At 38.1% G+C, this 15,583-nt stretch overlaps 1 protein-coding gene across 2 annotated transcripts in view; it reads left to right on the forward strand.

Moving 5' to 3' along the window:
- brinp1 (bone morphogenetic protein/retinoic acid inducible neural-specific 1) overlaps positions 1 to 15,583 on the forward strand; it is a 143,414-nt gene that overhangs the window by 103,343 nt on the left and 24,488 nt on the right. For both annotated transcript variants that reach the window (XM_044173274.1, XM_044173273.1), the window contains exon 5: positions 7,643 to 7,748. In XM_044173274.1, coding sequence (XP_044029209.1) covers positions 7,643 to 7,748 — 106 coding nt within the window. The remainder of the gene's footprint in view (positions 1 to 7,642; positions 7,749 to 15,583) is intronic.

A 15,583-nucleotide genomic window follows, 5' to 3' on the forward strand; every position in this document is an offset into this window, starting at 1 on the left:
CAGGTTGTACATGCTGTGCAAGCTGCAATGGTTGGAATACTGAAAACACATTATAGCATGCTATTAAGGTTATATGTAAAATTGCTCCCTAAGGAACACTGATTTTATGTTAAAATAATATAAAATATAATATTCACTAGTAATCACAAGTGTCAAACATGAGGTATGCTTTAAACAGCAAGGAGTAGCTTTCTCTATGTGTGTGTGTGTCCTTTGTGCAGACTATATCCAGTTGCTTGCCGCTAAATGTGTGGACTGATAGACTACGTGCATAGTGGCTGGCTGAATTTATCAAACCTTTCATCCTTGATACCCCGTTCTGTCTCCCTGAGCCTTTGCACTGCTTAAGAGGTCTTAGCTACATGTGAACGTTAATCAAAACCAAGACATATGCCCACTGTGCTGCTGGCGCCCTCAGCAGAATCTTGACTTATTATTTGTTATTTACCTGAGACCCACCTATCCAGAAATACATCAGCTAAAAAAAATGTGTTTTGCTCTCTCCCCCCCTTGTGCATTGAAAAATAGACCTAAACCACAGCTGTGTAATGAAGACCACATGCAAGTTAAAACAAAGGTACATGTAACTAAAAGGTAAATAACACAATCAGGGATGACACAAAGCTATAAAATAAATTTTGTCTCTTTCCTTGCCTGTTTTTCATTTCCTTGTGTGAAATATGCACACTCATATAAAGCTATGGCAGCATGCAAGCATACATGTATATACACAGACAAACAAACAAACAAGCACACATTAGACCCACAGTACTGAAGAAGCTGGCCTGGGGTTACGATATAATATGATCGTACATTTATATCCATGAATGTATTGCAGCTGTTTTATTAAATAGGAAAAAATCACAAAATCACAGAATCCATTCACCATAGAGGTATTATCCATTTGTACTGATTCATAAATCATATTTCTGTTCCTTCTTGTGTGCAAATCTATTCATCATTATTTTCACTTCTTTCCCGACTGCACTTAACCACTGGGTTGCACAGCTATGATGCCTTTCCCACTAGTGTACCTATTTTTCCCTACACCTTCCTTTAGTAATTCTTTAGCAGGAAAAATAATTTATTTAATAATAGGGACATGGCTATATTTCTCCACATGCGTTATACATCAGTGGGGTTCTAAAATAAAACATATAAATATAGTCAATACAAAGAGAGGTCTCTTCCCACCGTGAACAATACCATGCCTTGCTGATAGAAATAAATGACGTGGTTGTTTGTCTTTGTATGGCTGATCCTGATTGCTGCAAGCTAGGACTCCAGTGGGGAGGGAGGGTCATTTAGGAATGAAAATAAGATACCCAATGGAGTGTTTTAATGGAAAGAAAATGTCAGTTTTACAAGTGAGTGTAAAGTGTGATTGAAGGAAGAAGTGTGAGTAGGGATTGACTGTCTGGATACGTGCTTGCATGCTATCATGACTGTATATGTGCATGTGGCTGAGTGTCCATCTGTGGCGTGTGTACTGTATATTCATTCATGCATGAAGTGTGCAAGTATGCATTCCTACTGGGGGATGTGCTTACTGCATCCCTCACAAGGTCACCTATCCATACAGTTACTCTGGGCTGATTTACACCAGCGTTCAATATGCATACTTCCTGATGATGCTGCAGTGCTGTGGGTGCTGGTAGTGTAGCAGCCAAAGCCATACTATTCTATTTCTTACTTCACAGTTCAGTCATGTGAGCCTTGTGTGAGGTAAGGGAAATTTAACGTGTATAAAATATGACCCAGATCTTTGTCGACTACAGTAGCCAAGTTTGGAGCAGTTTACATCTAATCTGCATTTGCCACAAGCAAACATGACAGAATTTATATGTAGTGTTGCTTGAGTTACACACTTGAGGGTGCTACAGTTATAATTAGAAATGCCCCAAAGTCAATCATTTTCTCAGTATCATTTTAAACAAATTAGTTAAATTAAAAATGGCTTTTACAGACACATTTAATATTTTCCAAAGAATGCTAATTAAAATATTCATACAAGGAATGCTATAGATATACCAGAGAAATGTGCTATTACATGTGTTTTCGGCTGATTTATCCCCGATTCATCCCTTCCAGACAATCAGAGGAGAAGTCTGGTCTGGGACCTTGGTCTGTACCAATGTTCAGCCCAGATTATCTGGTAGTGTGAGGGGTTTACAGATCCAGTCTTAAACCTGAACACGGGGCGCCCCGCTAGCTCACCTGGTATAGTGCACGCCCCATGTACAAGGCTGAGTGGCCCACGTTCGAATCCAACCCGTGGCCCTTTGCTGCATGTCGTCCCCCCTCTCTCTCTCCCACATTTCCTGTCTCTTAAGCTGTTCCTATCAAAAATAAAGGCAAAAAGCCCCTCCAACAAAATCTTAAAAAAAACCCCCAAAAACTCCCGAACTGCTCGCAGACTCATCGGGGGCTGCTTGGACAGGTTTGATATTTAGGAGTTAAAATCTGGATGATTATGTCAGTACTTTTTGAGCGGGACCACAATAGCCAATGACAGAGACAAGTCTACAAGGAGACGGAAGCGTTAGAAGCTAACGCTAGGTAAACATTCTAACCCTTGGGTTAACGTTAGCTAGCATACTACTGTTGACATATATTAAAATCTAATCTAAATCCCTCTGGCAAGATAATCTTAATAATATCCCGTAGTGTGTAATGCACCTTTATTTGAAAATCTTGTAGCGTGTGCATATTTCAGATTAGAGAAAAGAACATATAGAGAGAAAACATGTGTGAAGTTTCTCCTTATGTGATGCAACCAGATTTCAAAATTGGTTAGGATTTTTAAACTCTTCTCTGAGTCTGAGCCCAGCTTAATGTGACTTACAGTAACCCTGTAGCCACATGTGATATGATATGAACGAGGCAGAAAAAATGTCCTCAGAGATGTTCCACTACCAGGCTTGGAGAATTACTGAGGAGCACGTCTCTTCATTTCTATGTATCCAGAAATAGCAAGTCATTAAGAGAATGGCAGGTGATGGGCATATTAGGAAGGCTCAGCAGAGGCGATGTGTAATGAAGACAGTTCAACCTTACAGTATTCTTCCCTGTCCCACTCACCCATCTTATTGCCTTCATCCCTTGTTTTCCTTATCTCACATAGCTTCAAACCACCTTTTTATTCTCCTCTTTCTTTCAAGTTGAAATGCAACTTGGGGACACAGTATAATGTGAGGTTTGGTTTCTGAGAAATATACTCCTCTCAGCATGGTTTGAAAAACAGAAGTGAGTACATCCTGCTCCCATGACAAGTTACAGGAATTCTAGAAATAATGAGAGCTCCATATGCTGTGATAATTTTAATGAACTTGGTGAAAAGTGGTTTTATTGCACAGCTGAAACTGTCACATCACACATACAAGGGTGATATCTAATGCATGCAATTTCATCTCCTTAATTCTCACAGGGCTGCAATGCTAATGTAAAGCTAGTACTGATTAAGCCTATCGAGATGGAGAGCCTTTTGATTTTATTCCATACATTATAGTACAAAGTTATTTAATTGAAAATAAAAGAAGTGTCTATGTTTACTGTATACATGGGGATACAGATATAAGCAGAACTCACATAACACTCCCTTACAGTGATAATGGCATGTAAATGATGAAACATTTCATGATTTGGACATTTGTTAGGAAGAAATTGATAACAACCTTTTATTTGATTGAAAATGACCTAATTCTCAATAACTCTAATTAGGCACGAGGAAGTCCTATGACATTTATAGTACAATTGATGTTCTGAGGCCTACACTTATCCCTCATAATTTACAGTGCTCCATGATGATGTAAGTGCATTTTGTTTCTGTATTCTGTAAGAACGTATTTTCTCTGTCATGAGCCGACCTTTGCCTCCCATGTTGATAGCTGAATGTTCCAAACTCTCTATATTTAACAAACTATAAATTGTCCAACTCCAAGATCCTAATGAGATTTATAATTGGCGCTTCACTACTAATACTACTACTGGAAAGGTCAACCATACAATGTGCTAAAAACACATGGACAATGCTGGCATCAGTTGTAAGATAAACAGTGCAGTACATACAGTATGTTGTTTGCTACAGGTACCTAATTAGAGTGGATCAACTAGGCAACTTCCAATCAAATAGTGCCAAACATTTCTATTCTAATTTAATGATATTCATAATGAGTGGATTGCTTGAGATTTAAACATGTAACCAAAAAGTGTAAAATATGCTGCAAAATGTTTGACTGGCCTAATTAGCAACTGATTATGCATGTAATTGATAGTCAAAAGATCATAGATTCATTTTAATATGAAAAGAAAGAAGTAATATTGAGTCTCAACACTAATGTACACACATCCAGAACCCACATTCGCCTACACACACCTGATGTACTGCAGCTGCATTGTATATATGTCACCAGGAGGAATTTTGCATTTTAAAAAACAAAGAAGTTTGTACAGGCAGGAGAAACTTAGTTTTCCAACATTTGGACCTTGGAGAATAGTACATGTACATTTGGTTGCCAACAGAAAATACAGAAACAGAAGAAACGTAGGTTCTCATGTGCATCATCTCTTATTTACTTGGTTAGATGATTTTCTTGATGACAGATGACAATTAGAGAGGATGTTCCAGAACCGTGGTTTCTGACTGTGGGCTGTGATATAGTCTGGACCCAGTGGAATTTCACTGTTGTGTTCTGCTTAATAATCCAAATCCTCTAAGTCCCCCTCGGCCCACTTCAGTCCTTTGATTGCTCCTTGTATTTTTACTACGTTATACTCCATTTTCATAATCTGGTGCACAGCACTCTTATGGTGTGTGCTGGATAGAAAGAAAAGAGAGAGCCTAACAAGTGCTGCATACTGCTTTCCTAAAGTAATTTAGATTACAAGGGTCAGTCTCTAATCCATAAAGCTGGGTATGTCTGCTCCCAATTTGGAATAATAATTCTTGGAGAAAAATTACTGTATGGTATACTGTCTGTGGCAAGCTGTGCTCATGTTTATGCACACCCATTAGAGGAGTGTGTGTGTGATTTGTGTGTAACTACTAATGTAAATGTGTCTGAGCTAGCTTGTGCATACGCCTGCATTGCCACCTGGGAACATGTCCGTTGGCGACAGAGGACAGATATTCACTTTGCTCAGTCACCATGGATCATGCAACACAACCTTTTGCAGGAAGTAATTCATTCGGCGATAAGCACAACAAAAAGGGAGGAAAAAGAGCGCTGTCAGCAGCCATCAAGATGGTAGAGTTTGATAGGCAATGCTGGCTCTGTAATCAATCTGCACATGCACTTTATGCAAGGCCATGAAGAGCATTTCCAAGTCCATTGCTTTGCTGGAGGGAAATCAAGAAGGGAACATAATTGGACATTTTGGACCAGTTATATGAAAAATTCAATGACATGATAATTAAAATCTCAGAAAATGGTTGTCAAGAAACAAGGAAAACATTTGTTTTATTGTGTATCAAGTAAAATTGTACAGGCATAGGCCTCTATAGTCTGAGGGCAAAATACATTAATATTTATTAGAAAAGTCAAAACAAAATTACTGTACCTGACCTCATCTCAGAGGGTAAATGTTTAATTTAAATTATTGTATTTCCGTCTCATATAGGGAGCATAACATGGTTGTAATACAACAGCAGGACTGCTTGAAAAAAATTATTTTACTAACCATTAGTAACTTGTTAGCTTTAATATCATATTCTGTGTCATTTGGATTGCATTATCCTTCCAGGATGTAGGTTTTTATAGAAACAAAAATAAACAGGCTACTGTTGATCAACTTTATAGTCTATTAGTTCAGATTGTGTGTTAAAGGAAAGCATATTGCCTCAGGGGAAACTATTAATTAAAGAGTATTGGTAGCATAAAGACATTGACCATATTTTCTTATATAGTTCATAAGATCACAATAATATTGTGAAATATTTTCTATAGTAGCTAATGTTTATTACTAGTCATTAAACTTTATGTGTTTTTAACACATACACTGAATGTCACTCCAGTGCAACCGTAGCATACTGTGATATACTGACAGTGCCAATTTACCACCCAGAAATTAGATGCCAGTCATATTCAGTGCAGTGTATTCTGACATTCCTTAAATAACCAGTAAAAGTGATTAAATCATACAGTGCATACAGCAATCATGTTACAGCACTGTGATGTGAATGTCTTGTGATAAAAATTAGCTAAATTTATTCAAGAGCAAAACCATTGAATAGTTCTCCTACAGAGTCTGTCCCTGTCTGTCTCCCCATGATTTTGCATTTTTCCCCCAACAGCCTGATGCCAAGGGTAAGCTATACATCTGTCTAATTTCTTCCTTGTCAGCCTACCATCTGGTGCTGTACCAACATTAAAGACACGAAAAATGGTATCACACTGTCAATCACAGACACACACACACATGCTAGTGAAAAATGTAGAAAGTTACTGAGGCCATAGGTGGTGGACATCTTACAAACAAATTGGTAATTTTTGTTTATCCGTCAGTGTGATGTTTTTATCAGGCTCAGAATGACTAGAGATGTGAAGCCCTTTCTCAAGACCCCAATTCAGTCTTACGCACATTTCAGTGATTAGTTTCAAATACAAGTAGCTAGTCAATTTTTGGTGTTAAAAGTGTAAAGGGTGCTTTTAACAGTTGATGTACCGACAGCACAGTGGGTTACAATAAGAACAGTATTGGAAATACAATAGGCATGTCCAAATTGGTCCCAATCCCAATCCTGTGGATCAGTTTGGAACACCCTTCAACTGTATCCAATCCTTCTAATCTTATCAATATAATCATAATGTCCTATGCAAAGCTTAAAAATGTTGCTAAAACATATTCTTTAGGAACAATTCTACAATTATCTTCCTTATACTTTCCATTTTCCCTCCAATTTGTGGGATTTCCTGCTCTCATTTAAGGTCTGCTACTTGGCATAGGTATTTCTTATTTTTGTGCTGAACAAAGACCCACAAGAAAAATACACTTTTTAGTGAGTTTCATCCAGTCTCTCCCTTAATCTCCTTTGCCATTAAAGCAGCCTTTTCACATCAGAATAGCATCATTATTTCTTTTGACAGTGGTCTGGGGTGGGCAACAAGAACCACTTCGATAGTCTCGGTCCTATTGTTTGCATCGGAACAAGGACATAGTTCAGTAAAAATGGCCATTAATGTTGGACATGTCACCAGCTGCTACATTAAAGATGCATTGTGTTATGGTGTTGTTTAAAAATGCAATTAAGCATTCTTTTAAGTGAGTCAATTAGTTCTCACATTATGGCTGGTGGACAAAAAAAACATGTTTTTTTTTTGTGTGAGAACCTGTCTTGATACATTCTGTCACTGCACAATCTTCCTTTGTCTGTGGGCCACAGGGTGTTAAATATACTAGTGTGAACTCAGTGCAATTAGCACATGTGAACGTCTAAGTTAATCAAAAAAGAAAATTGCCTAATGATTGTTACATTATCCAGCAGTAATGAACAGGTGTTAATGTCTTACTACCAGCTGACATTGTTAATGGCCTTGGTCTTGTGATCCCTAACTTTGCATACCCCCCAACACACACACATGCCACAAGTGCATTTGTTTGCTTCTCGAATGTGTCTTTCATTTTAGTCTTAATTCTATTGCAGGTGACAGAGACACGGACGGGGCCACTGGGATGCAGTAGCTATGACAATCTGGACTCAGTTAGCTCAATCCTTCTGCAGAGCCCTGAGAGCAAGATTCATCTGCAAGGTAAACAAACCAGCATATTGATATTTTTCATATACTGCCCCATGATGTTGGACATCAGAGGGTAGCAGGGTCAAACTCCATTTGGGCCTCTACATTTAAAGGAGATCTATAGTTATACATGAAATCCTCTTAGGTGGACAAGGGAAATGGTTTGGACTTTCGCAAGAATTGAATGTCATTGCATTGGCATTTAATTGGGACTGGGATAGATTTTATCTCCAATCCCCTCTGGGGATTGCAGCATGATTCTCTGTGGTTATAGATGTCTGCTTGTGTTCTAACGTGATCGTGCTCTTAAGTGTCTCTTAAAGCTTTTTCAAAGACAGGCCTAAATTCAAAGTGTTTGTACAGTTCCATGAACTGTTTATTCAGACATGAAAGCAGAAACACTAGCACTCTCCATGCAGTTAAAATGTATAATAAGATGGTGTGCAAAGGTATTGCTATACTTATCAATATTAGAATCAAACCCTGATTTATTTTTTGTCAATCTGTATGTATCTTAAGAATGTATTAAACACATAAATTAGTCACTTTCATTAGACTTCCTCAATGTTAGAAATCTACTAGCATGTAACTCATAGATCATACGTCAGTGGATGGAAATAGCAACTTTTACCCATTAGTGGTGCTGTTCTTTTAAGCGAAAATAGTTCTGTCTTAAACATTGACATAACTAATAATTAGCCTAAGAGAAGGAATTGCTTGCAGTGACAGACACCCTGGGGAAAAAGAATGATGAAAGACTGTGTAACTGTGGTCAAGTGTTTGAATAGAGTGATTGCTTCTTTGATTTATTCCAGTTTACGCAGGTTATTAAAACCAGTTTGAGAATCATAGAGGCTTATCTTCAATCCAGCCCACACTAGTCCCCCCGTTCCTTTCTGAAGGGATCATTACTCGTCTTCTAAAATCAGAGAACTAAGTGGTTTGTCAAAGAAACACTTTTAAGTCCTCCACTGCCACTTACTCAAAGGGCTCTATAGGTTTTGGGAAAAGCTTTATTGTCATGCGCCAAATGTATTAGCCTTGTGCTTTGAAGACTGTTTTGTCACCCTATTGATAGATGACAGGCCTGGGAAAGATTCTTTATTTTGGCTTGATAATAACCCCAAAAGAATGGAAAAGCTTTTCCAATTGGTTTCTGGCTTAGAGTTTTGTATTAGGCTAAAGTATATTGGTGTGTGTTTATGTATTTTGTATGTGGGCGAAGGATGAGGGGAGGTGTTGAGTGTTCTCCTTAAAATGCGTTCTTTTAAGAGCAATTATCGTTGCTCCTTTTAATTAGAAAGACAGCTGATTGTGTAACTTCTTCAACAATCATAGTGCTCTTCAAAGTGATAGCACTTCACACAGCCCATGGAGAGGCATATAGTCAATGGAGAGCTTTTAAGGTCTTTGCTGCTCAAGTATAGTCATAATGAGATCCAATCATTTAATTCACCCTACAGTTTTCCTTCTGTCATGAACACTAGTTTAAGTATAACAATTAGTCTTATTTTATCCCTTGGTGAACCATATATTCCTCTAGGGTTCAAGACATTACATATTACTCTAGATCACCAGGATTCTCTCCTTTTGAAAGATATACACTTAAATTAAGATACATGTCCATGGGCCATTTTCTACTCCTTTTTTTCTTTGATATGTATCAGTACACCAGTACAGCATATTTCAACATTTAAAATTTTAAAATGACATGCAGTTGAAAGCTCTCAGTCATGAAACAGCGGTGGGTGAATGTGTAGTGTTTGTGCATGTTATGTATTGATTTACAAATGATTTTATAAAGGAGTAAAGCATTTAACAAAAGAAATGAATAATGTTGTAGTTTTTTTTCTAACTAGAAAAGGATACATTTCTTGAAGTACTTATAATTGTTGCTGTGTAAGCAAAATGTATCAGCATGTAAAACATGGCAAAATTTTTGGTTGGTACGGCATTGCTAGGTGGGTGTTAAGTGGCTGCTAGAGTGTTAACAGATACTTTCTTGTTGTTCAGGTAGGTTGCTAGGGTGTCACAAGGTTGTTGGTAGGTGGTTGCTATGGTGGTGTGGATGTTTGGTTTGGCATGGCTAGGTAGTTGCTAGGGTGTTTGATGTGGTTGTTGGGACATTTCCAGATAGTTGTTAGATAGTTGCTAGGGTGTTTTGTGCAACGGTACTGCGTGGTTGCTACAGTGTCTTGGGCCATTTTAGTGCATTGTTTGGTGGCTGCTACCGTCATCTGTGATTGCGAGGGTGTGTAGAGTTATTGCTATGGTAATTCTGAGTGTGATTAAAAAAAATACATACACTCCACAGAAGAAAGGTATAAAGCACCATCTCAGCAACATGTGTTTAAATGTTTTTTTCCCTTTATCTGGGTGCTCTTAGAATAATTGAATATGTAGAAAATTGCAAGTTAATGGATGAGCCATTTGGAACAACTTGTGACCCTCATAGTGGTTCCAAAAGCAACTTGATCTCCTTTTATTCATACAAAACACAGTAACATTCCCTGACAGATTTACTGTATCCCTTGACTGGTCTTTACAGTCAATGCCCGAAAAATAACAGCTTTGACAGCATTGTCCTCTTCTTTGACAACACGCCATAAATGGCCTTCACAAACAATCCCTTGAGGAGGAAGACATTGGCCGTGCCCAGGACTGCTCTTATAAGCACTAGCAGCTCTCAGTACATCTAATGAACACCCACCATGTGTCTCATTTTCAAATGCCTGTTGACCTTTTACCAGACAGTTAGATAAAATGCAAACTTTGCAAGCAGGGGGAGGAGTCACGTGGAATATCACAGATCACTGGCAGCACTAATACCAAAATCATGCAACATTTTAGTTGAAATAGAGTTTTTGATTTTACTCACTGAACACAATATTTTGAGACAAATCTTGTTAAACCTAAAAATAAAATAATTCACCCCAATGTGGATGTACTTCCAAAGAGAGATTAAACACCCGGGCCATGACGTTACTGTTGATTTTTCTGTGTGGTGGCTTCTCTTGGATGTTTACTCTGTCCATATGGGAATGCTTTGATTCAAAATATGCAGGAATAAAGGATGAGGTTCAAATAAACACTGAACTTGTGTTGCAGGACTGCACAGTGCTCCACTTCCTCACTTTTTTTAAATGTTTGGTGCCTTTAATCAATTAAGAACTGAAATGCACACCTATTCTCGCGAGGTACTGGCTCACAGGTAGACATCAAAGGATGAGAGAGGTGAATACTTTTAACTATGATGCAATCATTTTATTTTGAACTCTTCTGCGCATATTTTTTATGATTATAAAACCCTACACATCTTCTGAGTGACATCTCCTGACATAAGTCTAGGACAGCGCTTCAAACAATGAGCTCACAAGGCAATCAGCATGACCATAGAAATAGAGTCCATAGAAAGGTTATTCTGGCTTCCAACTTCCATATGTCCACGTCCTAGGAATCAGTTAATTTGAAATTTGTAAAAATCACAATTTGGAAAAACAACTGGACAAATACATTCAAATTATGCAATTAGTCTGCAGAGGAAAACAAAAACACCTCCCAGCAATAAATACAATATTTAAGATTAAATAAAGAAAGAACACAGATTGATGGGAAGAGGTGATATTCAGATAGTATAACTCATAGTTCCTTCTGGGAGATGTGTGCAAGCACGTTACACAAGCTCTCAGCTTTTTTAGTCAAATAAATAAACAAAATAAACTCACAAAATGTCAAGAAAATAAATATTCGTACACTTATTTGCCTTTTCAAACAGAAAAATGCAACCGTACACCTTCTGAATTTACGTTTCTCTCTTTCACCGAACTAAGACAGCTTACTTGCCTCATTGTAGCCTAAAACACACTTCATTCAAACTCACAGTAACAAAATAAAACTCACCAAAACCATCTTGTTTAGTCTTTAAACTGTTCCAACAATCACCAACTCTGGTTTGGACGAAATAAATCCTTTTTCACTGTGTTAGATGTGAAAAATATTCTGGGTCTACAGGCTGTCGCTGCCTCTGATGCCCGACCTCCCTCTTGCTTCTCTCGGCTTGACGCCTCTCCTGACCCCGCCTGAACACGCAGTGTCTTCGTCATCCCCGGAGTCCTGGTCGGAGACGCTGTAAATCACCTCGGTACTGTATTCCCTGTCGTCAAACTGGCCTCCGTCGGTCTCTGAGGCTATGTCCCAGTCTGGCCGTGTTCGCTGGGAGGCTGCTGATCCTGGTCCGTTGTCTGCGCTCACCTAATCCGGTTCTGGTGATCAGTCAGCTAATAGCACCGTAATTAAGTTATCTGCATGACTAACTGAGCTAACTAGCTAATGGCAGCTAGCAGCAGTCATGACTTGATATGTGACTCGCTGGCCCCTATCTATTTAGAGTATGACTTCGACAGGTGGAGAATAGTCTCAATTCTTACATATTGCCCCTTTGAAATTGAGATTTATGTATGCTATTTTCATTGGGATGCATTCATGTATTTCTTTCTATTCTTTTTTTTTTATTAATTTTATTTTATTTAATTTTATTATTGAATGTTTTTCTACTTCTTGGCTTTTAGTCTATTGTTTTCTTTGCCTTTTGCATTTACATCTTCCTACAATGTGGACATTATGTAGCTAGTTGGAGGCCTGTCTTGAATAAATGACCTCTCTATGAATTTTATTTCTTTTCATTTGCCCTGTGAGCTAAATGATTTGAATCACTTATGCTACACATTAAACATCTTCACTGTCCTGTGGAAAACCTTGTATCTCCACATTTGGAGAAGGGCCAGAGCCGCCTCTATTTTCTGAGGAGGCTGAGGTCCTTCAACATCTGCCGGACAATGCTGAAGATGTTCTATGAGTCTGTGGTGGCCAGTGCTATTCTGTATGCTGTTGCATGTTGGGGCAGCAGGCTAAAGGTAGCGGACGCCAACAGACTCAATAAACTGATCCGTAAGGCCAGTGACATTGTGGGGGTGGAACTGGACTCTCTGGCGGTGGTGTCAGAGAGGAGGATGTTGGCCAAACTACACGCCATCTTGGACAGTGTCTCCCACCCGCTCCATGACATGCTGGTCAAGCAAAGGAGCACCTTCAGTGGAAGACTCGTCCCACCAAAAAGCACCACAGAGCGCCATAGGAAGTCATTCCTGCCTGTGGCCATCAAACTATTTAACTCCTCCCTCTAAGGGTTAGTCTGTTTGACCCTAGGTCACTAAACTGGACATCGAGCATTACATCTCCGCCATAATTAATAATAATTGTGCAATAGTCTGTGTACTACTCCCGTGCAATATTAGTCTTCCCTTGTTAGTTTTTCTTATTTATTGTTACTGATGCTATATACCTCAATTACTCTCGACAGTACATGCACCTCTGCTTATTACTATTATTTATTACATAATTAGTTACATTGTATTTATACTGTACTTTCATCATCAACCAGTAAACCCACTTGGTACTCGACACTTAGTTTATCTTATACTTATACCGACATGATACTTAATTTATTTCTGACCAGTTTTATAGTGTTTATAGTGTATCATATCGTTTTCTAGTACTTTCTCCTGTGTGCACTGACGTAAAGGCAAGCTACTGTAACAAAGAGTTTCCCTACGGGGATCAATAAAGTATTTCTGATTCTGATCTGATTCTGATTTGCCAATTTAAATTTTATCAGATAAACTGAAGGATTAAATATGCCTTCATGGTTTTTGGAAATTCCCCTATACTTGTTAAGCTGAATAAACCATTTTAAAAATTGGGTTAGCTGAAAAATGTATGCTCAAGAAAAGTCGATGTCTTGGAGATACATGGTTTTCACAAGACTGTGACAATATGTCACCCAGATGATTTGAAGTTTTGATCCTGAGGAGGAAAAATGGTGATTCATAGAATTTGAAATAACAAGATTGCATCTAAAAGGGTGTCTCTGTCGTCTTTGCTCTTGTGTGTTTAACCAAACCATTTGTGACATAAAGTAGAAAAGAATGTTTGTACTTACAGAATTGATCTGAAGGCTCAAAAAAATGTTTTTTTCTCATTTATCAGCACAGGGAAAATAATGCAGCACAAATCTTTCAGCTTTCAGCCAAACTGAAGAAGGCCTCTGGCTACTTTGTCAAGTTATTCCTAACTAGAATATTCTCTGGCTAACAAAAACTCGAGAGATTAGCCAGTGTAGTTGGAACACAATACACTGCCTAACACTGGCTGAGTGAGAATAACCAAGTAGAAGTGTCGTCTGACTGACTGATAGACTGACTTAACCTAAATTTGGGTCTTGATGAATACATTCTGGGGAAAATAACTTACACATGTTTATTCCACTTCCATTTTTCTGGTTTTTACAGCAGTTCCATGTAGCCTCTTCCCTATACATTCTCTTTTTCTCTGCTGTCTGAGGGTGAATGAGAAAGTATTTTTGAGACAGCTGTCTAAATCACTACCAGTCAGGCATTGAAGAGAGTGTGAACACATTTTGAATTCTGCTTTTAGAGGGTGTAATTGCAGAATCACATACATTGTTGCACATCTCTTTTGCTGTTTGTGTGATTAAGTCGATATGTCAGAATGATGTGTGTGGAGCCATTTTTGGTGAGCCAAGATAAGCCATGTCAAGTACATTTTGTCAGTGTTTTCACAAATCTCAATTTGTGTTTCTAAAATTGTTCTTTTTGAAACCTTTTCACCACATTGCTTTATCCATCCCTTACTCAGCCCATTTGTCTTTTCTTTCATTTTCTTCCACTGTTTTTTTGTTTTTAAAGCATGAATTCACCTAGTCTACACTGTACAGACAGGTGATCCATATTTTGCACACCCTAAACATGTAGTTTCTGATTATCTGTGACCAACTGTTAAATATTGAACAAAAATCCTATGTATCTTATGTATAATGCTACTGCACCCTCTCCATCGTTTGGAAATGAATAAAAACCTTAATCTAGACTAGCTATTTTAATTGCTTATGAATGAAATAAGGGGATCATATTAGTATGCAGTACCATGTGAGTTACAACAAGGATGCAGTAATAGAAAACCCACTCCATTTCATTCTTCTAATTAAACTTTTAATCATGCCTTATTCTCTCGCACTTTTATTTTTTCACTCCAAACCTCAGCACTTTATCTACCTTGGAGCATAAGTGCAAAACTTTGTTAGTGAATATACACAAGAAAATTATTACATACCTGTAACCAAACATTTTTACTGCTTTTTGAGTGATTCGCTTTGGTGGAATTAGCCTTAGAATGGTCTGAGACAGCATTCTGGTATAAATTAACAGGCAAGAAAGAAGCAAGCTTGTGAATTTAGTTGTGGTCAAATTTCTCCTGGAGACACTTTAGTCTTTCCAAAATAACAGAATTTTCAAAAAGAAATGTTTTTTTTTTCTCTATCTCCTTCTCACCCCTGTGGTCCGCTCTTTGTGAGCTGCTGGGGCTGTGAGGCACAGATAACACAATGCGGATATGACACTCCCTGGATATTCCCTCTGCTTTCACTTAGATTTAGATTAGAATGCTGTAGTGGACTCTGACATCAAGGGAGCTACCTATCAAAGCCTAAACCCGGTCCTCTTCTCTCTCACAGTTTTGCTTTGTAAAATATTTGGCAAATTAACCAGCACCTTCTGCTTTCTCTACCTTTTTTTTTTTTTCCCCGACAATCATCAGAATTAGAGATGGCACTGGAACAATTTTTTCACTTGTGATTTCATGCATGACTTAGCAAAGCTTTGATCTATCAAACATGAAACTTTGCGTTGCTTAAACCTAAAATGACTGTGGAGGTTTCAGTTTTACATTTTGGCATGTTTAGTGCCTGAGTACATACTATATGTACAGCTTTA

This window comes from Siniperca chuatsi, linkage group LG18 (genome assembly GCF_020085105.1).
Source record: "Siniperca chuatsi isolate FFG_IHB_CAS linkage group LG18, ASM2008510v1, whole genome shotgun sequence".
Taxonomy (NCBI): domain Eukaryota; kingdom Metazoa; phylum Chordata; class Actinopteri; order Centrarchiformes; family Sinipercidae; genus Siniperca; species Siniperca chuatsi.